We start from the raw sequence: 24,894 nt of genomic DNA on the forward strand, positions 1-24,894 counted from the left end.
AACAGCCACATGACAATGCAATTCCAAAGCCTTAGTTTTAAAAAAAAGCAGGGACTTAACACATGTATGTTTGCAAATTGTTGAATGTCAACCCAAAACACTACCTGCAACACTGCAAAGTGGTTCTACCTCCTCCTACCCTAGCTGCCTGGCAGAAACATCCATTTGTCCTCATTCAGACAGCACCTCCTTTGTGAAACTGTGGCAGCCCAGAGTTACTAACTTGTTACCTAACTATTACTAACCAGGTCACACCATGTTGTCATTATGGGTTTACATATCTGTGTTCCCTGCTAAACTGGGGCTCTAAAAAGGCAGCAGTTGTGTATTATTAACTTCTGAATCCCCAGAGCCTAGCAGAATGCCACATCCTAAAATCCTTGCTCTATTATCACACCAGTCTTCATTTAACCAATCCATGCTCTTCAATTTATCACACCAGTCTTCATTTAACCAATTTATCACACCAGTCTTCATTTAACCAATCCATACTCTTCACTACTCTACCATCTGAAATCTCATAATCCCACCATCCATAATGAACATCTTAGAACTGGAGAAATTACAGGTCATATTATCTGTACCAACAGGTGTGGTGTTTTACTTCTACATACAATTGCTCAGTAGAAAACACTGTAAAATAGTGGAAACGATGCATATTAGAAACTCAAGTTTTCTAAGAGAAATAACGAGAAAGTAGTTAGACACAGGAGTTTGGAATTCAGGACGAGACACAAATTTGGGAGTTTTTGACATAGAAGTGGCATTTTGAAACTATGCAACTCATGAATTAAATCACTAAGGGATTAAGTGTAGACAGAAGAATACAGGCACTCCAAGGTTAAAAGGTCAGAAGTGAAAAAGAACTTGCAAAGAACACTGAGAAGGGGCAACCAGTGACATACAGGAAAACCAGGAAATATGCTGTCTGAGTGCCACGTGAATAGTTATTCAAGGAGGAGAGAGTCATTAAGCTATGATAAATGCTATTGATAGATCAAGTTGGAAAGTAAGGTTCCATTTCTTTCACACAATAGCAAACCCTCCAAAACTGAAGAGAAAAACTGAAAGATACCACTTGGCATTCAATCACCAGTGTAACCAGAAGTTACACCAGTGTTTTCTAATATAGATATTTCTTTCATTTCATTACACATATGCTATTCCAGATCATCACATCTTCCTCTTAACATCCACATGAAACAAGGTTTCAGAGAGCACAATTTTCCTGGGCAGCACTAATTTTAAACGAAAACCTCGTTAAGTTATTTTACCAGCTGAGACTGACTGAAATAATGAGTGTCTCCCATTCAGCTGCCACGCTTTCCTTAGAAATGCAGGTTTGGCATAATTTAAAGGTCAAGATGGTTTAAAGAGCATTCAGTTTCCAAAAAAGAACGGACAAAAGTGTCAACATTCACGGAAAACTTAGAGAAAAAGTTAGACTGTGAACTCCAGGAAGGGAGGGGCTCATTTCCCACAAAGCTGGAGCTCAATATTTTTCACTTAACTTGAAAATAGCTGTATCTTACTGCGGGGAGGTGGCGTGAACTTCAGGGCACTACGCCATCCAGAACACTGTTGCCCGAACACTATGCACGCAGAGAGGGACCGGAGAGCTCGCGGGCATCCGCGCAGAAGATCAGCACCTGGGTCGATAAACGCAACGCGGGACGGCGCACAACCGCACACCGGACCCTAAGGTTGAAAGACCCTAGCCTCGGGCGGGGACTCACCTGCCTCCGGAGTGGGGAAGATGTGCTGCCCCCGGCCGTCTCTGAGGGTGCGTCCCTGCAAACCCCTCACCGCGTCACTGGACACTACCGAGGCGGTGAAGAAGGACCCGTGAGGACGCTGCGCGTTCGCTCGGTCGCCTAGGTGTCTGAGCTGCAGCGCCACGGGCCCCTCAGGTACTCCTCAGCAGCCCGTACGTGCGCGCGCTCTCCCACCTCGTCGCTTAGCAACCTGCGAAGCCGTCCAGTCTTCTCTACACTTCAATTCCTCCCGCCCCCGCAGACTGTGAATAGTTTTAAAAAAGATTTTGTTTCCGGGTCGAACCGGCTTTACGCAGCGGAAGGTCTCTTTACCTCCCACGTTTACCCTTGAGGGGAGGATAAAGTCTTAGCAGCTTACGGGAGAGCGCTGGAGCTAAGGGCTCTGTCTCTCCACCCTCGAGTTACACTCGCCTCCCCTCTCGCCAATTGCTAGGCGCCATCCGGCAGGTCCTTTTTTCCTGAGCCCAAATCCTCCGCTCGTCGGCGTCCTCCAATCACAGCGGCCCGCCCTCGGGAACTACTTTGCAATCGGCGAAGAGCGCAAGGAGCAGAGCGTGAGAAGACAATCTGACCTCGGGAAGTGTAGTTCAACACTCGAAGGAAATGCATTGGAGATTGCGCCAGAATTAGGGCTGCTTAAACTACAGTTCCCAGAGGCCTCCGCATCCGGGAGCCGAGCCTTTTCTTTCTAACATCACTCGCCTTTTCCGAGTCGGTTCCACGATAGAGGTGACCGGACTCCGTGAAGCTCCTTTTGCAGGTGCAGAAAAGTGTCTGCGCAGTTCCCAGTCATGGTGAGTGTGGGCCTCTGCATGCTGCCCACCTCCGACCTTCGCGCCCGTGTGTGGAGTTTCTTGCGTTTTAAGGACTGTTGGGGGAAGGCTGTGCAAGGGATTGTCCTTCGCGCCCTTTGGAAAGCCCCGACTCATCTGGGGACTGTCGCAGGGACCCGGTAATTGGGAAGGGGTTGATTTACAGCTGGGGGTTCTTAGAAGGACTTTAGAGACATCTCTGTCCTTGGAGAGGCGCGATCTCAGTCGTTCTGTATGTTGGGGGTACAGAATACGAAGCTGCGGATTTTCTCCAAAGCACGGTATAGGAGTTTGAGAAGGACGATAAGGTTTGAAATGAGAGGGGGTGTTGGACCCTAACCTCTTTTTCTCCTCTTAAGCCCACAGTGTTTTTAAGGGCTTTTGTCACAAAGCCCTTGAAAGCAGAAGGCCCTCACTGCAAAGGTAGTGCTTACCAGATGCTCGGGATTGCGATCTACGTTTTCGGGAGAAGTGTTTCCGCCATATCTAATTTCACGAAATGTTATTTAAAACCTGTTCATTGATCTCCTTTTGTCGTACCTGGACATGTTGCAGTGACGGTGCCCCTATGCAAATAATTAGTGCATTTTTTTTTTTTTTTACTGATCTGTGTGTTAGGAATTCTAGAACCACTACTTTTAAATGTTACACAATAAAACCATCGTGTCATGAAGCTTTGGATACCAAGATATGGGTATCTTGTCTCTGCTGAAAGGGAGAAGGGAGGTTGGTGAGGGTACTGACGTAGGAATAATCAGCATGCTGTTTGAAGGTGACATTTGACATCAAACTGAGAGAAATTGCTTCAGTACTGTATTTGTAGTTGAAACTGTTTTTCCTCTGTTATTTCAAAATACTAAAATGAGTGGGGAATGTGGGAAAATATTTGAAGGAATTGGAACATTTCCAGAACCTGAAAAGACGTGTTTTCAGGGCAAGGGGATTACTTCTTCCACCTTCATAAGGGAGCCAGTGGGGACAGCTTCTAATTCTCAGTAAGTGTTAAACCTAGGTTTCCTACTTATTTTGTCAGATAACATAATTAGTCATTTAAATGATGGTTTCAGTGGTTTCTGACCTAGTAATCTTTTTTTTTTTAATTTATTTATTTATTTATGGGTGCGTTGGGTCTTCGTTGCTGTGTGTGGGCTTTCTTTAGTTGTGGCCTTACGGGCTTAGTTGCTCTGCGGCATGTGGGATCTTCCCCGACCAGGGCTCGAACCCGTGTCCCCTGCATTGGCAGGCAGATTCTTAACCGCTGTGCCACCAGGGAAGCCCCCTGACCTAGTAATCTTAGCAAGAATGCAGAGGTACTTATTATCAGAGAACCTCAGACTTAATAATTTTAAAACTGGTTGGAACCTTTTAAAAAAAAATCTTGACCATCTTAAAATTGAGTTTATTGAAACCCAAAAAGAATGTGATTTGCTCAAGGTCATACAACAGTTTGCCCCCAAGGATCTCGCATACTTTCCATTTTACCATATTGTATCATTCAGACACATATCAAGTCATTCTGAAAATTTATTTTTAGTTGCTGAGGTTCTGGATGAAGATACAAGCTCATACTGCAAATACAAACTAAACTAGGTATCAGCATTTATATTACTTGATGGTTTTACAATGAGAATATTGTAGTTCTAGAATTGGAAGGGAATTTGGAAATTATTTCTTCTAATCTTAAAACATAACCTGGTGAGGTCAAATGATTTTCCCAAGGTCACAGAAAGCTCCTGGGCCCCCATTCTTGCTTTGTTTTTCTACACAGTATATCAAGCCAGGCCTCACCCCAGGAAGATCACTCCAGCACCAAATAATGTCCATGAGGAAGAACCTTCCTGCCATTTTGCTGAAACTGATGGCAAATTCTCACATGACTCAATCTCCCTGCCTGCTCAGGAGAGTGTGTGAACAATCACTGAGTTAGAAAAGAGCCATCTTTTGTAAGCTATTAAAATCAGGTTTTTTTCAAGGAGTCAATTCTTTCCTTGTGTCCATAGGGAATGACAAGCAAGAATAAACTGTATGAAGGAATCTGAATACTGTTTGTCTTTTATATTACAGAAATATATATAAATGAGAAAGTTAAAAAGGAACACATGGGTCTTTCTGTAGAATAACAGAAGGAACACTTAAATTCAAGCTTTACAACTGAGACTTGAACACATGCCCAAGACAGAGCCTGCATCTGCACGAAGGTCATTAGTGCCCTGCCAAGAGCAAAGACATTCCTTCCTTGGATCTTGGCAGACTGCCCAGATATCTAAGCAAAGAATAGTAACCTATCTTCACACTGTAACATTGTGAAAATGTCAGTGGGAATCTCCCGCCCTCCTGCTTTTCTACTGCAACGTTGCAAAGAGCAGACAGAACCAAATAGGCACTTCTTTCCTGTTTCATCACCAGACATTTCAGACACTGGGCTTCATACTACTCTTAACAAGATGGAATCACCTACCTGTGAAAATAATTTGCTCAGTGATAGAGAAGAAGGAAACTGCTCAGGTGGAATTTGTGCCTGTTCATTAGTTGCCCACAACCCCTTCACTAGGGACTGTGGTACTTTGAACCCATTTTTTTAGTAGCTAAAATAAATGCCTAAAATTGACTATTCTTTTCTAACCATCTACCTGACTTTCTGGGAGGTTAAGCTTTACAGATAGTAATGTTTACTTTTCCCCTCATTGCTTATCGTAGCTTGCTTTCATTGAAGTAGCATGTGTTTATGCTTTTCTTAACTCTAACTTTCCTTCATTCAACAAATCCTTGTTGAATGCTATATGGGAGTGCAAATTTGAGTCAGAGGCAGACTGTTCTCCGGAAGTTTCACAGTCTAGTGGAGAGTAACAGCCTCAGGCTACAAGAGTCCTTAGAGGAAAAACCTGAGACCTATAATTATAGTGCTTGCTACATACTGTTCTTACTGCTTTGTATGTTAACTCTCTCAATCCTTACGACTACCTTATTTGTCAGGTAGCTGCTATTATTATCTCCATTTTACTATGGAGAAACAATACAGTAACTTGCCTAAGAACATACAGCTGAGCTGAGGAATCAGGATTTGAACCAGAAAGTGTGGCTCTAGAGGCCATCTCTAACTGTCACACTCTACTGCCTCTCTAGCCCCCTGTTTTAAAAAAATTGGCTTATCCTCTTGTTTCTTGCATATGGTTCACTAATGGAGTCTCTGGCCTAAAATAGTACAAGTTATGTAATAAAAGAAGACTTTCATTAGAACTACTGACATAAATAATTTTGCTAACCATAGCTGGAATTATTGTCATTATTTCCAGCCTTCTCAATGCAAGTATATATGAATAAAACAATTTTTAAAGCATGTTGGGTTTGCTTCCAAACAATTCTTTTACATTTCCAAGGTTTTGATAGTAATTTTACAAGATCCAGCAAATATTTGAGCTTTAGCAAATGTTTGAGCTCTAACTACATGCCAGGCATTGTTCTAGGCAGCTGGGATACAACAGTAAATAAAGTAGACAAAGCCCCTGTCCTTAAAGAGCTTGCATTCTAAAGAGGGAGGGGGAATCATTTCTTCCTCTATTTCTTTTTCCTCACCTGCTATACTTCAAGGAAAGAGGGGAAAATGACAGAATTTAAAACATGTAAAGACCATGTGATAGAAAATAAATATATACAATAACAGTGCTCTTTATAAACCTAAAGTCTATTTGGGAACATAAATATGTATTGTATTAAAATTGGATTATTGGGGGAATTATCGTATTTTGTATATTTAGAGATATTAAAGCATAAGGGGAAGTTGGTGAAGAGTATGGACAAGAGACCCAGAAGGTCAGGAAGAAACTCTCCATAGTTTTTTCCCTTTTTCTCCACTTTCACCCTGCTCACCTCTCTGAAGAAGAAACACATACATAGTCTGCTGTGTTCAGATGCATTTCTCTACAACAGTTGACACTTTCCTGAGACTTTTCTTCCTCTGAATTCTATGGGTACCAGATTGCTAAGTGCTGCTGACCTCCAGAGGTTAGGGTTTGAAGGTTAGAAGGAACCTTCAGGTCATAGTCTCCTATTCTAGAAGCATGACCCCTCTCTAAGAGGGAATTCTAAATATAAAGAAATCTAATCCTCTATCCCCAGTCACTTCAGCCACTTCTCTAGTGTGGGTAACTATAGAGGTGACACAGAGTGGAAGTACATTTACCCAGTATTGTCAGAGAAAGGAATAATTCCCTTGATTGAATTTTTCCATCTAATTAAACTTACCCATTAAGTTTCCAGGCATTTTTGTTCAGCTCTTTTTAATAGAAATATTTCTATCTTTTTAATTCTCTGAGCTTAATTTAACTTATTTTTAATGACTCAGGGTCATCACTTTGAATTAGTTATATATATTTTTTGTCCATATGTTCATATTTTATTCAGGGTCTGTAAGATGACTTCCATCTATTATAACTAATATGTTCTTTGTACTTTTTCCCCTTCCTCCCCTTTAATATTAATTTTCCCTTAAAATCAGGTTGTCAACTGTTACCACACGTTGCTACTGTTATTTATTAATTAATGCTAGAATTTTTTACAATCCAGATATTAACATTTTTTCATTTTTCTTTCTCCTTAAATAAATATAAGCTTATTTTTTCTTCCTCCAAGTAGTTAAGTTGAATCACGATTAATAGTTTTATAAAAACTTTCTGGCTCCTTCTAAATGGAAATTTGTAACCGCTATTATTCCTCTTCCTGGTGTGAAGGATTCTTTTCAGCAGAAGGGAGTGGGGGATTTGCATAAGAGGATTTGTAAGGTTCTAGTGGCCGCCAGGGTTTGTATCCTCACATAATGCACATCAACATCGTTAGGCCTATTTTAGTGGTAAAATATCCTAAAAAAGATGGATAAGATTTTGTAAGTAAATCCAAGACAGCAGGGAGAGTTAAATAACACCACATAAATATGCAGCCAAAGGACACATGTTCCAGAAGTTGCTTAGTTGCTTTGTGCATGCTGTGTTTACTGGGACAAGTCTGGGATAAACGTCTTCTACTAAGCCAGATGCGAAGAGTCTTTAAAATTTTACATTAGCTTTTAAAGTATGTGGTTGTCTTATTATAGAGAAAATTCTGAATATCTTTAGGGTAAAATAGCGTTTTTTAATAAGGTGTTAATGGGTCTCTTTCATTACAGTCTGAACCAATCCGAGTCCTTGTGACTGGAGCAGCTGGTCAAATTGCTTATTCACTGCTATACAGTATTGGAAATGGATCTGTCTTCGGTAAAGACCAGGTAGGGGCAAGTGTCTGTAAATCTTAAGTAAAAGTAAGAACATTTTCAATGAAACCCTGTATTTAGTTGCAAAGAAATGTTTAAATGGTAAAGGAATGGATAATCCCAACGAATGTATTAGGCACATGGCTATAAGTGGAATCTGGTAGCTTATTTATATTCACCTCTCTGGGCATTGAAAATGCTTTGCAAATTAGAACTATTCCTCCTACTGTTCAGTTGACTTGGTGCAGCCAGCAGGTATCATAATGACAGTAACTGTTAGGGAGAGTCACGTGGGAGAGAAAGTTGCTGAATCAGCACTTTCTTGTTCATAAATGGTCTTAAGACCCAAAAGAGTTGGACAGGCACATAGGCTTCCCAGTTTGAAGCAGGCACCCCCTATTCCAGCAGGTCTGATTAATGTACACTAAAATCCTTTCATACAGTATTCATTTATCCATTCTCTTCACCCATGGATATCAAGTTCTTCCTTCATGCCAGATACTGTGCTTAGCTCTCTGTGAACTGAAATTAGATATACAGCCATCAACAAAAAGAGCAAGGTGTGGCATGTCACTTCAACTTGATATTTCTTCCATGTACTCCTTTAAAATTCAGTAATGGTGATTCCTCTTACTGTGTTTAGCAAACCATTGCTGGTTTTATAAGCATTCCTATTTAAAGGACACCTGATGTTAGACACCTGACTTCCTAAAATAATTATGACTAATTAATGGGAATTATACACATACACACACCAATTAGCAAAAACTCTGTGAAAGGACTTTTTCTGTGACTAAGTGACATAACCTACACTGACAGATGCTGTCCTTGCTATTTATTTGGCAGCCTATCATTCTCATGCTGTTGGATATTACTCCCATGATGGGTGTCCTGGATGGTGTCCTGATGGAGCTGCAAGACTGTGCCCTTCCCCTCCTGAAAGGTGAGTTGGGGAGTGGAGGAGAAAGGGATTTTATAGTATTTTACATCTTAAAAAAACAGATTTAAGAGTTTTGTTAGCTGGCCTCTCAGTTAGAAATTATTTCATAAAAAGTTTTTGTTTTTTGAACTACAACTACTTGTTAAGATATATACCAAGAATAAATAAGGGTAAAAGTGTGAAATAACCTGTATAATATAAAAGATTATACTTTTTTCCCAACATGCCTATATGTAATTTATTTTACCAATTAAGTGTAATATTGCACAAGGGTTATCCACCTGAGATTGTCTACACTGTTATTATTTAAATTCTATTTAAATAGTAATAGTAGTGTCCTGTAATGGAGAACTTTTTCAACTCTAAATGATGTTTTCCAGAACCATATGCTGCTTGGGGACTAGAAATTGGTTGGTCCCCATATATAGTCCCACCCCATCTGCCAGTTGTCAGGTTAAGATATAATATAAATTGTTCTAATCTTATACTACATGGTTTGAGAAAGCCTAAAGCCATGGTTTGAGAAAGAGTTCTGCTAAGAGCCTTTGAGACTCAATGAACAAGTAACAAATGTAAGACAGAAATCCTAAATTTGGTTGAAAGGTCCATTAAAATATTAGGTCAGGTTGTAAACTAATTTGAATATTTTTCTTTAGCTATACCTTCATCATCTTTTTTGGGGGGAGGGAGAGTAAAGATTAATTAATAATACTCTCAAAGAGGATTGCACAAATCAAAAATGTAAACACGCCCAAGAGAAACAATGCTCAGAATTCATATATCTGTTCAATAAACATTTAGTAGAAGGGGTACTCTGCTATCTCAATCATTTGGTTGCTTAGTTATGTAAGAGAATGCATTACCCTGTCCAAGCTATTCTGCTGGCTCCCTTTCCTCACGCACTGTTTCCAAATCAACCTCCTCTGTTGCTTTTTCCATTTTTATTCCCTTCTCTACAGAGTTCTCTCTGCTCTCTCTAGTGGGCCCAGGTTACAGTTGGCTTGTCCTTGGTCAGCTGTGAATATGATGGGAAGGGAAGGTTCAGCAGATAAGGGTGCATGGCTGGGAAGAAGATGGATATTTTTTCTCCAGCTGGTGCTCTTATGTATACCTATTTGGGGACTTACAGAAGCCTGACTGACACAAGTTCCTGGTCTAAAAATTTATCAGTGACAACACTGTACCCTGATTGTCTTAGTACCTTTGGGCTGCTATAACAAAAATACCATAGACTGAGTGGTTTATAAACAAAAGAAATTACTTCTTACAGTTGTGGAGGCTGGGAAGTCAGAAATCAAAGAGCCAATAGATTGTGTGTCTGGTGAGAGCCCAATTCCTGGTTCACAGACAGCCATCTTCTCAGTGTGTCCTCACATGGCAAAAGGGGTGAGGGAGCTCTCTGAGGCCTCTTCTATAAGGGCACTAATCCCAATTCATGAGGGCTCCCCCTCATGACCTAATCACTTCCCAAAGGGCCTACTTCCTAATACTATCACACTGGGAATTAGGTTTCAACATATGAATTTTATATGGACACAAACATTCAGTCTATAGCACATGGCCTTTTTAATACAGTCACCAAAAGAAAGCCATGATATATAGCTGACGCTTCAACAACTCAGGGCTTAGTGGTGCCAATCTTCCCTGCAGTGGAAAATCCAAGTACAATTTATAGTTGGCCCTCTGTTCACGGATCCTCTGTATCCACAGGTTCAATCAACCTCAGATTGTACAGTACTATAGTATTTACTGTGGGAAAAAAATCCACATATAACTGGTCCTGCACAGTTCAAACCTGTGTTATTCAAGGGTCAACTGTATGTTCTTCAATCAAAAAGCAGGTGGTGTATTGGACTGACACTGCAGCATAGCGGTTGAAATCTGGACCAATCTTGACTTATAGCCCCACTCCTTTTTGATAGGCAGCTAATTAATCTCTTTAAGCCTCATTGTCTTCATGTGTAAAGTGTTTAAATTTGACAAAAGAAATCTCTTAGTGTTATTCCTTGCAAAAACTTCTCAATAAGCATTGTTTTAATTTGATTGATATCTTAGAATTAAAGTAATTATAACTTAAAAGTTAGGTGAATTAGTTTCTCTTTTGTGTTATCTGTGGTAATTAATGTGAATAATTAATGTTGCCCTGAAAGTTACCTTGCATCATTATAAAAGATAAAAGCTATAGAGTTTTGAAATTAAGATAATTATTGAAATAGGAAAAGCAAAACAAATGTATTGACATTTCTGCTGATGTTATGGTTGTTGAATTAATATATTGCCTTTCTTTTTTTAGGCCCCTAAAACTTTGATCAATGTGATTTGTAAAAGTAAACATTTGCTACAAAGTGAAAGAGTTACTGGGTAGATTCAGTATGAAAAAGAAAACCTCAGACTTTGGCGTTTAAGTAGCTCTGCATATTTATTGCCATGTTCACAGATGTCATCGCAACAGATAAAGAAGAGATTGCCTTCAAAGACCTGGATGTGGCCATTCTTGTGGGCTCCATGCCAAGAAGGGATGGCATGGAGAGGAAAGATTTACTCAAAGCAAATGTGAAAATCTTCAAATGCCAGGGTGCAGCCTTGGACAAATATGCCAAGAAGTCAGTTAAGGTGACCAATGCAGTCTTTTATTGGGTTTTTTATTATCAGCATTTGAAACTTCTGCTTTCAACATTTAAGTGAAAATGAAAGTATTTGCCTTTTTTTTTCCCCAGTTCTGTGCGATGGTCAGTAAATACAGATACAGAGTTTTGCTCCATTAGGCCTCCCTTTCTAGGTTTTGTTCATATAGTGTAGAAATCTGTATTCTGAGGGGCTCAAAAATATTCTGCCTATTACCATGACATGGAGATTTAATATTAGTTTGTAAACCTATAGAGAAGGCACAGAACTTTCTGGTGCCTTTTAGCTGTGTGGAACTATTTGTTCAGACATTTGGATTTGTGTTTGTGATTGTGAAGGGAGATGGCTATAAGCTGTGTCTGTTTTTAGTCACAGGAGGTAGGGGCTTCTGAATGCTCACTTTTTCTCAAGTCCAGAGGAATTTCGATATGTTTGTCTCTTGAGGAGCTGAGTCAGTATGACTTCCTATTCTGTCTCTTTGTGTTCAACCTATTTATTTTGGTTTCTAAATTTGTGTTATTATTACAGTAAAGCCTCTTTTTACCAATTAAGTATCAGTTACCTAGAACTTAATTGTCATAGCAAAAGGGCTTGCTAGTTAGAGATTTTTCTGGTTTTGATACACTTCTTCCACCCAATTCTGAATTCAAAGTAAGGTAAAAGAAAATTTCATAAGGTTTTTTAATGTTGCCATTTATAATGTTCTATCTTTTATAATACTTCATAGACACCTGAATTTTTGCTTTCTGCAGACTTTATTTCAAATAGTTAACTTTTATTTTCTGTAGTCATTAACAGAAAATAATAGAAATGAGTTGGGTAGAAATCCCCAGGTCTCTTAGTAAAAAAATTACAAGGTTGCTTGGAGTTGTAGTACTGCTTGCATAGTAATTGCCTCTTAGGCAAAAGTGTCTTTCTTGGGGGAAATATACACCGACAGTGGAGTAGTTAGGGATAGCGGAGTATCATATCTACAGCTTGCTCTCAAATAGGCCAAAAAAAAAGACTAAGGGCAGTGTGTGTGTGTGTGTGTGTGTGTGTGTGTGCGCGCGCGCGCACGCACGCGCGCATTTGCACGTGCACAGAAAGTGAAAGAGATGGGGCAAATTGGAGAATCTGGGTACAAGTAATGTGGGAGTTAGTCTTTGTAATATGCTTACAGCTTTTCTGTAAGTTTGATATTTCACAGTAAGTTTTTTTATCATTTTATTAAAGATTTTTAAGACTTGTAAAACATGTTCATGTATACATTTTCCTATGCTGTATTGTAATTTACGGCATCCTATACCTACCCCTTCCAAAAAAAAAAGAAAAAAGCCTGAAGTGCTTTCTCCTACAGGTTGATTCAATGGGTGTGAAATGGTGGGACCTGGTATTTTAGCAACTAACCCAGTTAATTCTTAGGATTAGGCAAAACTGAGAAACACTTTTCATTCATCAGGGCAAATCATTGTCCTAAAGTAAACTTCTCAAGTAGAATTTCTTTCTTGGACTACTTTTATAAGAAGGAAAACTTTTATGATTGAATAGAACTCTGAGATAGAGCCCTAGATTACTAGTTTTTTATGGCAACTAGATAAATGCTGTCTCTGTTTTGGCAGAAAACAAAATGACTTGTGTACATAACGGTGGTTTTAGTAAATGTTTTTAGTAGTCGCACCAAATGCTAACAAGGGGGAAAAGTTATTAGAACGGAGGATAGAAACCTACTAGAAACTAGAAACTGCAATAATAACTATACATATTTAGCTTACACAAACTTGGTACGAAGGCTATGTGTTACATGTGAGTCATATTCTAAGTTGGTTTAGTTAATCAGTTATGGTCTGTAGCTCTCCTGTGCCTCGCCTACATCCTAGGTTATCGTGGTGGGAAACCCGGCCAATACCAACTGCCTGACTGCCTCCAAGTCGGCACCGTCCATCCCCAAGGAGAACTTCAGTTGCTTGACTCGTTTGGATCACAACCGAGCTAAAGCTCAGGTAAGAAAGATGCCTTTTCAAATCTTATGAATGTTCAACTTTAAACCCTTTTTCTCTCACTTTTAAAGTAGCTGAATCATAGTTTGTGCTTTTTTCTTGTTGTTTTGTTTTAGTAGGAAGCTATTCCAATTTGTTAGGAAATCTTTAAATCTATCTCTTAAAGTAGCTGAACTTTGTACTTAATTTTCTCAACTATATTTCATTTCCTAACTTTAATTACATATCATTGCTAATGTCCTCTTAGTACAGTGGTTAAAAATTAGTCATAAGCATAGATAATTCATATGACGGCACACAAATTATTTTTGTCAGATGTATAGGAGATTATAATAGAAAAACTTGAGCTTTGTGTATTATATGTGGTTCTGCTTTTTTCCCTACTGCTAAGCATGCGAGCTTGATTTTAATTTTATATTTAATTTCATTTTCATTTTTATATCCTCATACGCTACATGTTTCCATAAAATTTCCTAGTTTTCACTACTTAGTAGCTAAATTTCAATTGTTATCCAGTTTCCTTATCCCTTGGAGCCTTAGATAAATATGCTAAGCAGTCAGTGACCAGGGTATTAACAATAGCTTTTTTTTAATTAGAGGCCATGCCACTCATCTGTGCTAGTTTCCTAGGCTTTCTCAGATCTAGACAATCCCAGTGCCCTTAGATGTCATGACAAAGTTCTAGTTCTTGGACATAACCTCTTTCCTTTTCCCTAGCGCCTTTCTGGCCATCCTCCTTATCCATAGCTCATCTTCTAGATAGGTCTATGAATTTAGTTCTTTTTCTTCTAGAGAAGACAACATTATTGAGTTTCAAGAAAACTATTTTTACCAAATGATGGTGTGAGGTCTAAGTTGAAAAACTGTTACCAGATTCAGTGGGTCCATCACTTGGGGTGCATCGCCAATGATCATACCAAGTACTTTCAGTCAAAGCAGAAGTGTTTATTCCTTGTGACAAATAAGGAAACAGGTAGATAGCTCTCAAAGCACTGTCTTTCCAAATAGCCAGATCAGGGACATTTTAAGCTAAGGGTACATGTATATTCATGAAAGGGTGAGTGTAATCTTCAATGTAAAGGTGGAGTTCTAGATGCACTTGTGCAGTACAACAACATGCTCAAACATACATGCCTTGCATGTTCAAAAATGACAGAAATTCCAGCCCTTGGGGTGGAGATTTTAGCATTAAAATGAGGCAAAGGTCACCCTAGGTTGACAAAATCCAGGTGCCTAGTTGAGTGAAATCACAGGGGTCAGCAAAGGCTCATTCCTTAGGCTCCAGTTAATCTGGTGCCTGAGTGCTTGAGGGGTTTTGGACACTGCAAAACAGCTCAAGAATGTGTATCAGGCTGATCTTTACCTTCCAAATAGGACAGAACAGGGAGTCTTTATAACTGATTTGTTATCTTTGCTGTGGTTACTTCTCATGCCTAATAACAGTTGTTTGTTCTTACATTCTTTGTTCTTTCTAAAATCATTAATTACTGAGACCTATTCTTTGTTTCCACATTGAAGACCTAGGAGGTCATAGTTCACCTTTCTCCCAATCTCCTTAGAACAGAAGGGTTCTGAAATTCACACTCTATTTCTTAACCTAAGCTTGTCTAGTGCATGTTACAGTTTCTCTTATTGCCCAGTATTCTACTCCTGCAAGACATGACATCCTCTAGTTTAACCCCATACCTTCCTTATTACTGTCTGGCTAACAAAACCACTGCTTTAAACTAAGAGCTTTCAGCTCTGGAGGGCCCAGTGAAGGAGAAAAGTATTTACATTTAAGTTTCTACACTAAGCTGAATGCTTTATATCTGACTTGTCATTTACTTCTCATTGTAGCCATATGAGATATCTGTTATTATTACTGTTTTACAGATAAGAAATGTGAAGCCCAGAAAGGTCAGGGAACCTGCTCAAAGTCACACAGCTAGTAAATGACGGAGTCAGTAAAAGGGTCTGCCTGACTCCAGACCCTCATGTGTGTTCTTACAAAATGGGATCAAGTGACCTAATCCATGCACTAGCTCTGTGACCCTGAGAAAGTATATTCAAGCTATAAAATGGGATAATAATGGAATCTACCTCAGATGGTAGTTATGTAAACTAACTGAGATAAGATCTATGTTAAGACCTTATCCTGGTGCCTGTCACATAGTAAAAACTCAGTAAAGGTTGGCTGCTCTAGTTATTATTGATAATGATGATGATGATTAAGAGAGATATAACCAAAGTTTGAGAAGAGTCACACCTCAGAAATCTCTCAGTTAATTTAGAAGGTCTTTGGATAACAAGCTTAAATTGCAAATATTTCCTGAGAGGCTTTGGGCTGTGAGCTGTGTCTTTTTCCTTGTTATTTAGCCAGTGTCCAGGGGCTGGGAAGAAATGGGAGTTTGTTTGAATGCCTGGAGGCAGGAGATTGGGATACTGTAGAACAGTTATGAAGGAAAAGATGATCATCATAGTTGTTGCATCTGTGGACTCTGGATTACCAGATGGCAATTCACTTAGTTACAACAGGAAAAAAGAGGTAAAATGATGACACCGACAAATTTCCATTTTTGCTGTTTGACCTGAGGCCTTGGTGGAGGCAGGCATTGGAAAATTCTGCTTCCAGAAGTACAGCTAAATAATACTTTGTCCCAGTGCCTGCAACAGTTTTCCTTGCGGGGTGAAAGTCTGAGTGAGGAAAGAAGGAGCCATCTCATCGTACTTTGACTTTGGCACGTGTTCCAGCATGCCAGTCTGGTACAGTGAATGCTGTTAGAAGTTTCCTCCTCCTATAGAGGCTATTAATCCAGTGAGAAAAGTAACAAACCCAAAGATTAATTTTTCTTACATGAATGGATACTAGTCTTACATAATTTAGTTTGCAAATCAGAGCTCCTAGCTACCTAGTGACTGTTTATCACCTGCAGAAATCCCCTGTGTATTTGCAGACCAGAGCTACGTATGTTGTCTGCTGACCAGGTAATTTGGCAATGAAACCAGTTTGGTGGTATCAGAGATAAGAAAATTACTAGAGCTGGAGAATGAATCAAAAACTGTTTAACAGATCTGTGTGACAGACGTGAAAGTGTCTGAAGGAGCAAAGAACTGCTAGCCTGGGTACATGGTAGTTTAGACTAGCTCTGACATGCATGATATTCTCAGAAACTCTGGGTGCAAAGTACTGGCCTTTGCTATCCAGACAGAAGTGGATTAGCTCAGGAGATCTAAAGAATAAGAGGACGTGGCCAATAGGACACAGGAAGTAAGGGGAGCCTCCTGTAGGGAGGATAGGCCTGCAGGCAGTTTGTCCTCACCCTACTTTGGAGCAGCTGAAACTGACATTCAGCAGAGTTATGGTTTCTAAGTTTTTGATAATATACATCTTGGCTCACTTACCCCAGTATAAATATTCCTTTTTCTCAATGAAGCCAGCTAAATATAAGTGAGGACAGTTCTTTGCAAGTCCTTTCAGGTCATGGCACACACAGAAAATGGTACTCATTGCACAGCACACCACTCTACCCCAACCACTAAGCAGATCAGTAGCTGGGTACCCCAGAAACCAACCATCCAAATAATTTGTGAAGACTGATATGGTAGTTAATAGTCCTAATACTTGCAGAACTCTAAATGAAGCAGGGTTTAGATCAGAAGTGATTTTAAATGTCAGGAACAAAGAATTTTAAGTTATTTTTTAAATCTATTTGAGGACTTAAGAAATGAGTCTCGACTTATTTGAAGGGTCAGTGAAAGTAAGCACAACTTGCTTCTTACTTGACTGAATAAATTACCGTGAAGATGAGTCAAGGCATTGCAAACATTTTAGGTAATGGCTTTTTTAATCTTCATTCCTTTTGGTTGGTTGGTTGTCATTTTATTTTTTACTCTTTAATTTGGAATAATTATAGACTTAGAAGAAGTTGCAGAAATAGTACAGAGAATTCCATGTACCCATCACCCACTTCCCCCAGTGGTGACATCTTACATAACTATAGAGAATTATGAAAACTAGAAAATTGACTAAACTACACACAACACTGTTAACTAGCTTTACTCAGATTTCTGCAGTTTTTGTGTCTTTATGGATGATCCTATGACATTTAATCATATATATAGATTACTATAACCACCATAGTTTCAAGAAACAGAACTGTACCATCACCCACAAAAGAAGTCCTATTCATGTTGCCTCTTTGTAGTTACACACTCCCTCTCCTTTCCTAAACTCTGACAACCATTTGTCTGTTCTCCAACTCTGTACTTTGGTCATTTCGAGAATGTTTTAAAAATAGAATTGTGCAGTAAGTAACCTTTTGACACTGTGGTGTTTTTTTTTTCCACTGAGTTTAATGCCTTTAATATCCATCCAAGTTGTTACATGTATCAGTAGTTCATTCCTTTTTATTGTTATTCCATTTATTTATTTAATTGTATGAATGTACCACAGTTGGTGTTGGAGGACAGAGGGAACAAAAAGTGCCCACCAAACTGAGAAGGTATTTTTGAGACCTTAAAATGAGGCAGGCAGCTCCATATAACCAATGGATCAGTTTATTATAGGGTGACTTACTCATAGGGTGGGATCAGGATCAGGTGGACAGTGATCCAGAAGCATTTGCAGCTGCACTTCATACCGCAGAGGGACCACGGGGACGATTCTATAGGGTATGGGGGTAGGTGCTTTGAAACAGGACATGCATTTCTAAGTTAAGATTTATGAATGGATAACTAGTCTCGTGGGCGCCAGGAATATGTCAAGGAAGGTTTTCATCATTGTTTGGGGACCAGCAGAGCATAGAGGCTACCTGGTCCTCATGTTTATTGAACAGTATCTATTAACTACAAAGCCCTTGATGTGATTCACTTCACAGGTCAGTTTTAAAGGATAGAAGAGACTGTAAGGGCCTGAGATGGTGTCAGTTATGCTAATAGTCATACTTTGTTTAACCATTCTTGAAGGACTTTTGAGCTGTTTCCAGTTTGGGGCTATTGGTATCCTTGTTTTTAAAATTTCTTTAAAATATCAGAGTGTATTCCCTTTGCTGTATGGTGAATACACAACCAGAGCTTTGATGCAGTGCTGCTGTTATTTATGTGTGCAAAAGCTGTGGATTCTGGTACAACTATTTTTTTCTCTCATTCTTACTTTAACATAAAGGAAAGAAAAGTCACTCACAATGTCACCCTAATACATCAGCTTTTTAAATTTTTTTTCCAAAACCTTCTCTTCTAGATCATTATAAATTCTGCTATCTAATTAGGAACAAATTACAGGCATACATTAGAGATATTGTGGGCTTGGCTCCAGACTACTGCAATAAAGCAAATATCAGAATAAAGCAAGTCAATGAATTTTTTGGTTTCCCAGTGCATATAAAAGTTGTATTTGTACTGTAGTCTATTAAGTATGCAATAGCATTATGTCTAAAAAATATATACATACCTTAATTTTAAAAGGCTTTATTGCTAAAAGAAAAACAAATGCTAACCATCATCTGAGCCTTCAGCAAGTCCTAATCTTTTTGCTGACCTGGCGGGGGGGTCTTGCCTCCATGGTGATGCTGTTGACTGATCAGGGTGGTGGTTGCTGAAGGCTGGGGTGCCTGTGGCAATTTCTTAAAATAAGACCACAGTGAAGTTCACCATATTGATTGACTCTTCCTTTCACAAATGATTTCTCTGTAGCATACAATGCTGTGTGATAGCATCTTACCCAGAGTAGAACTAATTTCAAAATTGGGAGTTAAACCCCTCAAACCCTGCCACTGCTTTATCAACTAAGTTTATATAATATTCTAAATCCTTTCTTGTCATTTCAACAATCTTCACGGCATCTTCACTGGGAGTAGTTTCCATCTCAAGAAACTACTTTCTTCACTCATCGTAAGAAGCAACTCCTCATGCATTAAAGTTTTATCATGAGATTGCAGCAATTCAGTCCCATATTCAAGCTCCACTTCTAGTTCTAGTTCTCTTGCTATTTCCATCATATCTGCAGTTACTTCCTCCAATGAATGTTGGCAGTTTGCCCTCTTCCCAGGAATCACAGATGTTCTTAATGGCATCTCAAATGATGAATCCTTTCCAGAAGGTTTTCAGTTGACTTTGCCCAGATCCATAAGAGGAATCACTATCTCTGGAAGCTATAGCTTTATGCAGTGTATTTCTTAAATCATAAGACTTGAAAGTCAAAATGAGTCCTTGGTCCATGGGCTGAAGAATGGATGTGTTAGCAGGCACATTATCCACCAGAACTCTTGGTGACCAGGTGCGTGGTCAATGAGCAGTAATATTTTGAAGGGAATCTTTGTTTCTGAGCACTGGGTTTCAACAGTGAATATTTCAACAGGTTTAAAATATTCAGCAAACCATGTTGTCAACAGATAGGGTGTCATCCAGGGTTTGTTGTGCCATTGATGGAACTCAGGCAGAATAGATTTAGCAGAATTCTTAATGGCCCTAGAATTCTCAGAATGGTAAGTGAGCCTTGGCTTCAGCTAAAAGTCACCAGCTGCATTAGCCCCTAACAAGAGAGTCAGCCTGTCCTTTGAAGCTTTGAAGCCTTGAAGCCAGGCATTGACTTCTCCCCCATAGCTCTGAAGATCCTAGATGACATCTTCTTCCAACAGAAGGCTGTTCATCTACATTGAAAATCTGTTACTTGGTGTAGCCACCTTCATTAATTATCTTAGCTAGATCTTCTGCATAACTTGCTGCAGCCTCTATATCAGCACTTGCTGCTTCACCTTGCACTTTTATGTTGTGAAGACAGTATCTCTCCTTAAACCTCATGAACCAACCTCTGCTGGCTTCAAACTTTTCTTCTGTAGCTTCCTCACCTCTCTCAACCTTCACAGAATTGAAGGGAGTTAGACTCTTGCTCTGGATTAGGCTTTGGCTTAAGGGAATGTTGTGGTTGGTTTGATCATTGTGGCTGGTTTGATCGTCTATCCGGACCATTAAAACTTTCTCCATATCAGCAATAAGGCTGTTTCACTTTCTTATCATTCGTGTGTTCACTGGAGTAGCACTTTTTATTTCTTTTAAGAACTTTTCCTTTGCATTCACAACTTGGCTGTTTGGCCTAGCTTTCAGCTTATCTTGCTTTCAGCCTTCCTCACTAAACTTAAGTATTTCTAGCTTTTGATTTAAAGTGAGGGATGTGCAACTCTTCCATTCATTTGAAGACTTAGAGGCCACTGTAGGCTTGTTAATTGGCCTAAATTTAGTATTGTTTGTGTCTCAGGGAATAGGGAGACTCAAAGGAGAGGGAGAAAGAAAGGGGAACAGCTAGACGGTGGAGCCGTCAGAACACACACAACGTTTATTGATAAGTTCACTGTTATATGTGAGCAGGGTTCATGGCACCCCAAAACAATTACAATAGTAACATCAAGGGTCATTGATCATAGATCACCATAACAAATATAATAATAATGAAAAAGTTTGAAATACTGTGAAAATTACCAAAATGTGACACAGAGACATGAAGTGAGCAAATGCTGTTGGAAAAGTGGTGCTGGTAGACTTGCTCAACACAAGGTTGCCACAAACCTTCAATTTGCAAAAACACAGTATCTGTGAAGTGCAATAAAGTGAAGCACAGTAAGAGGAGGTATGCCTGTACACATCCAACTAACCATAATTTCTTTTCCTCACATTACCTTATCAAGTGATTAACAAAGTAAGCAAGCTGATTTTATTAGATCTTTCAAAACATAACTTTAACCCTTCTGGTACCACTGTACTATAAAACATAATTGATGTTCATGTGACTACAAGGCATGCAGGATCCTGAAGTGCTTTCTGAACCTACAGCTAGAGATTGTTACTTCTGTTACAATCTTAGTATTATATATATTTTGTATTTAAACTTTTTTTTCTTCTTTGCGGTACGCGGGCCTTTCGCTGCGGTGGCCTCTCCCGTTGCAGAGCACAGGCTCCAGACGCGCAGGCTCAGCAGCCGTGGCTCACGGGCCCAGCCCTCCACGGCATGTGGGATCTTCCCGGACCGGGGCACGAACCCGTGTCCCCTGCATCGGCAGGCGGACTCTCAACCACTGCGCCACCAGGGAAGCCCCAGAGGCTTTTTATCTTAAGGACATTTGTCAAACGGGTCACAATTAGAAATTTAAAAAAAAAATTTGTCAGAGTAATTTATTTTTTTTCTATTGAACTAGATTGCTCTTAAACTTGGTGTGATTTCTGATGATGTAAAGAATGTCATCATCTGGGGAAACCATTCCTCAACTCAGTATCCAGATGTCAACCATGCCAAGGTGAAACTGCAAGGAAAGGAAGTTGGTGTTTATGAAGCTCTGAAAGATGACAGCTGGCTCAAGGGAGAATTCATCACGGTGAGAAAAATCCGGGGGCTCTCTTCACAGCCAAGCATTAAGAACTCTTGAGAGACACACCACATTACTGACCTGAGTGTGGCCCCAAGGGGTGGTGGGAGGAAACTCAAGGACAGCAGGCCTTTGATGAGTGCGTATTTTCTTTGGGGGTCATACTAAGGCAGTCATAATCCAATCTGATCTATTGCGTAGCAGTCAAGATAGATTGTTAAAGTGGGAAAAACTAGATACCCTCTAGTCATCCAGCTATCTTATAGAGATCTGTTTCTTTGTATGAATTGTGGTAAAACTTTCTGTGCAGGTATATAGTTTTCACTTTTCAGGAAGACTGGTGCTTCTAAGTGAAATAGGTTAGTAAGGTCAACATGGGGTAGTTGAGTGATTTTGGAGGGGACACATTAAGCTATGGTTTCAGCCTTTCACCCCAGGAATAACACTGCTGTCTCTGCCTGCCCTACCTAGACTGTGCAGCAGCGCGGTGCTGCTGTCATCAAGGCTCGAAAACTGTCCAGTGCAATGTCTGCTGCGAAAGCCATCTGTGACCACGTCAGAGACATCTGGTTTGGAACCCCAGAGGTGAGAACTCAGTGAACTGCACAGGCCACTCTTTTATTTTTGTCATTTAATGCTATAATGTAAAAAAAAAAAAAAAAAGCATAGCCTTGCAGTCAGGCCAGTTAGGTTCATATTCCGCCTCAGCTGCTGACTAGCTGAGTAACCTTGGGAAAGTTGCATAACCTTTCTGAGCTGTTTTATCATCTTTTACATGGCATCTAACTCACAGCATTGTAAGGGTAATGGGATGAAATATGGAAAGCAGCTAGCACACATGGTAGAGGTGACTTTTTTTCCTTCTTAAAACCTATATTGGGCCTAAAACTTTTAGAGGAAAACATAGGCAGAACACTCTGTGACATAAATCACAGCAAGATCCTTTTTGATCTACCTCCTAGAGAAATGGAAATAAAAACAAAAATAAACAAATTTAAAAATATTTTGCACGGCAAAGGAAACCATAAACAAGACGAAAAGACAACCCTCAGAATGGGAGAAAATATTTACAAAAGAAGCAACTAACAAAGGATTAACCTCCAAAATATACAAGCAGCTCATGCAGCTCAATATCAAAAAAAACAAACAACCCAATCCAAAAATGGGCAGAAGACCTAACTAGACATTTCTCCAGAGAAGATATACAGATTGCCAACAAACAAATGAATGAATGCTCAACCTCACTAATAATTAGAGAAATGCAAATCAAAACTACAATGAGGTATCACCTCACACCAGTCAGAATGGCCATCATCAAAAAACCTACAAACAATAAATGCTGGAAAGGGTGTGGAGAAAAGGGAACCCTCTTGCACTGTTGGTGGGAAAGTAAATTGATACAGCCACTATGGAGAACAGTATGGAGGATCCTTAAAAAACTAAAAATAGAACTACCATACGATCCAGCAATCCCACTACTGTGCATATACCCTGAGAAAACCATAATTTAAAAAGAGTCATGTATCACAATGTTCATCGCAGCTCTATTTACAATAGCTAGGACATGGAAGCAACCTAAGTGTCCATCAACGGATGAATGGATAAAGAAGATGTAGCACATATGTACAATGGAATATTACTCAGCCATAAAAAGAAACAAAATTGAATTATTTGTAGTGAGGTGGATGGACCTAGAGTCTGTCATACAGAGTGAAGTAAGTCAGAAAGAGAACAAATACCATATACTAACACATATATATGGAATCTAAAAAATAAATGGTTCTGAAGAACCTAGGGGCAGGACAGGAATAAAGATGCAGACGTAGAGAATGGACTTGAGGACATGGGGAGGGGGAGGCGTAAGTTGGGATGAACTGAGAGAGTGGCATTGACATATATACACTACCAAATGTAAAATAGATAGCTAGTGGGAAGCAGAATCCCTTAGCACCATGAGAATGTAAAACATTGTTATTTGTTATTTTCAGGGAGAGTTTGTTTCCATGGGCATCATCTCTGATGGTAACTCCTACGGTATTCCTGATGATCTGCTTTACTCATTCCCTGTTACAATCAAGGTAAGGTATTTTGGGTTATTTTCCTCTGTCCTCTACTGGGAAAGCAGTTGTGTGTTTTTATTAGTAATGGTATAATTTAGTCTAGAAAGTTGTTCCTTTACTAAATTAGACATTTTTCTCAGCTTTAAAATCATGTGAAGCACAACTTCAGGTCACTAAAATGTTGAAATTAATCTGGAAGGCAAGTTGCAACTCTCCCCACTAGACACATTTTGTTATATTATGCTTCTAATATTGGATATCTACAAATATTCTATTACTTCTAAATGAAGCAATGGTTTTAAGTATTGTTGCTCTGTATTATAACTGTACTAAAGTCAGTCTTTTTTATGTTTGCTGATTAAAGCCTCGTTTAAAGATTTTTTTCTAGATTCAATGAGTTTCAGATTCAAGTGTTGTTTTCATCAGAATTATCTGTTAAGATCTGGATTTTGATTTGCTTCTTTAGAATCACACTTTAAAACATACTTCTCTAGATTAAGTTCAAACTAAGTTGTTGCTTGCTGGAACATCAATTCTAGTTTAATGATAAATCTCTTGGGACTTCCTTGGTGGTTCAGTGGTTAAGACATCACCTTCCAGTGCAGGGGGTGTGGATTGGATCCCTGCTCGGGGAGCTAAGATCCCACATGCCTCACGACCATAAAACCAAAGCATAAAATAGAAGCAATATTGTAACAAATTCAATAAAGACTTTAAAAGTGGTCCACATCAAAAAAATCTTAAAAAAAAATTATAAATCTCTTATTTGCAATTATTTTCAAACAGGATAAGACCTGGAAAGTTGTTGAAGGTCTCCCTATTAATGATTTCTCACGTGAGAAGATGGATCTTACTGCAAAGGAACTGGCAGAAGAAAAAGAAACTGCGTTTGAATTTCTTGCCTCTGCCTGACTAGACAATCATTTCCATGTTACTAAGTGTCCCAAAGCTGAAGAATCTAAATGTCGTCTTTGATTCTAGCACCAAATAAAATAATGCTATACTTAAATTACTTGTGGAAAAACAACACACTTTAAAGATTGTGTGCTTCCTGGTACAGATTTGTGACAGTTCATCATCATGCTGTTAGTGCTGCATTCTAAAATAAACATATATTCAAATGAA

The 24,894-nt window shown here is 39.2% G+C and overlaps 2 protein-coding genes across 2 annotated transcripts in view; one reads left to right on the forward strand and one right to left on the reverse strand.

Annotated features, from left to right (window-relative positions):
* Positions 1–1,773, reverse strand: part of WDPCP (WD repeat containing planar cell polarity effector) — a gene marked incomplete at its 3' end in the record, with an annotated part of 258,646 nt that extends 256,873 nt beyond the window's left edge. The window contains exon 1 of the mRNA XM_082672747.1: positions 1,737–1,773. The remainder of the gene's footprint in view (positions 1–1,736) is intronic.
* A 636-nt stretch (positions 1,774–2,409) lies between these two features.
* Positions 2,410–24,894, forward strand: MDH1 (malate dehydrogenase 1). Its single transcript, XM_082672286.1, has 9 exons — positions 2,410–2,569; positions 7,746–7,844; positions 8,676–8,772; positions 11,207–11,382; positions 13,254–13,376; positions 21,542–21,718; positions 22,181–22,294; positions 23,698–23,787; positions 24,556–24,894. Exons 1-9 carry the CDS (start codon positions 2,567–2,569, stop codon positions 24,679–24,681), a joined length of 1,005 nt encoding a protein of 334 aa, XP_082528412.1. The 5' UTR covers positions 2,410–2,566; the 3' UTR covers positions 24,682–24,894.

Source organism: Grampus griseus (genome assembly GCF_964374135.1).
Source record: "Grampus griseus genome assembly, chromosome: 15".
In the NCBI taxonomy this organism is placed as follows: Eukaryota; Metazoa; Chordata; class Mammalia; order Artiodactyla; family Delphinidae; genus Grampus; species Grampus griseus.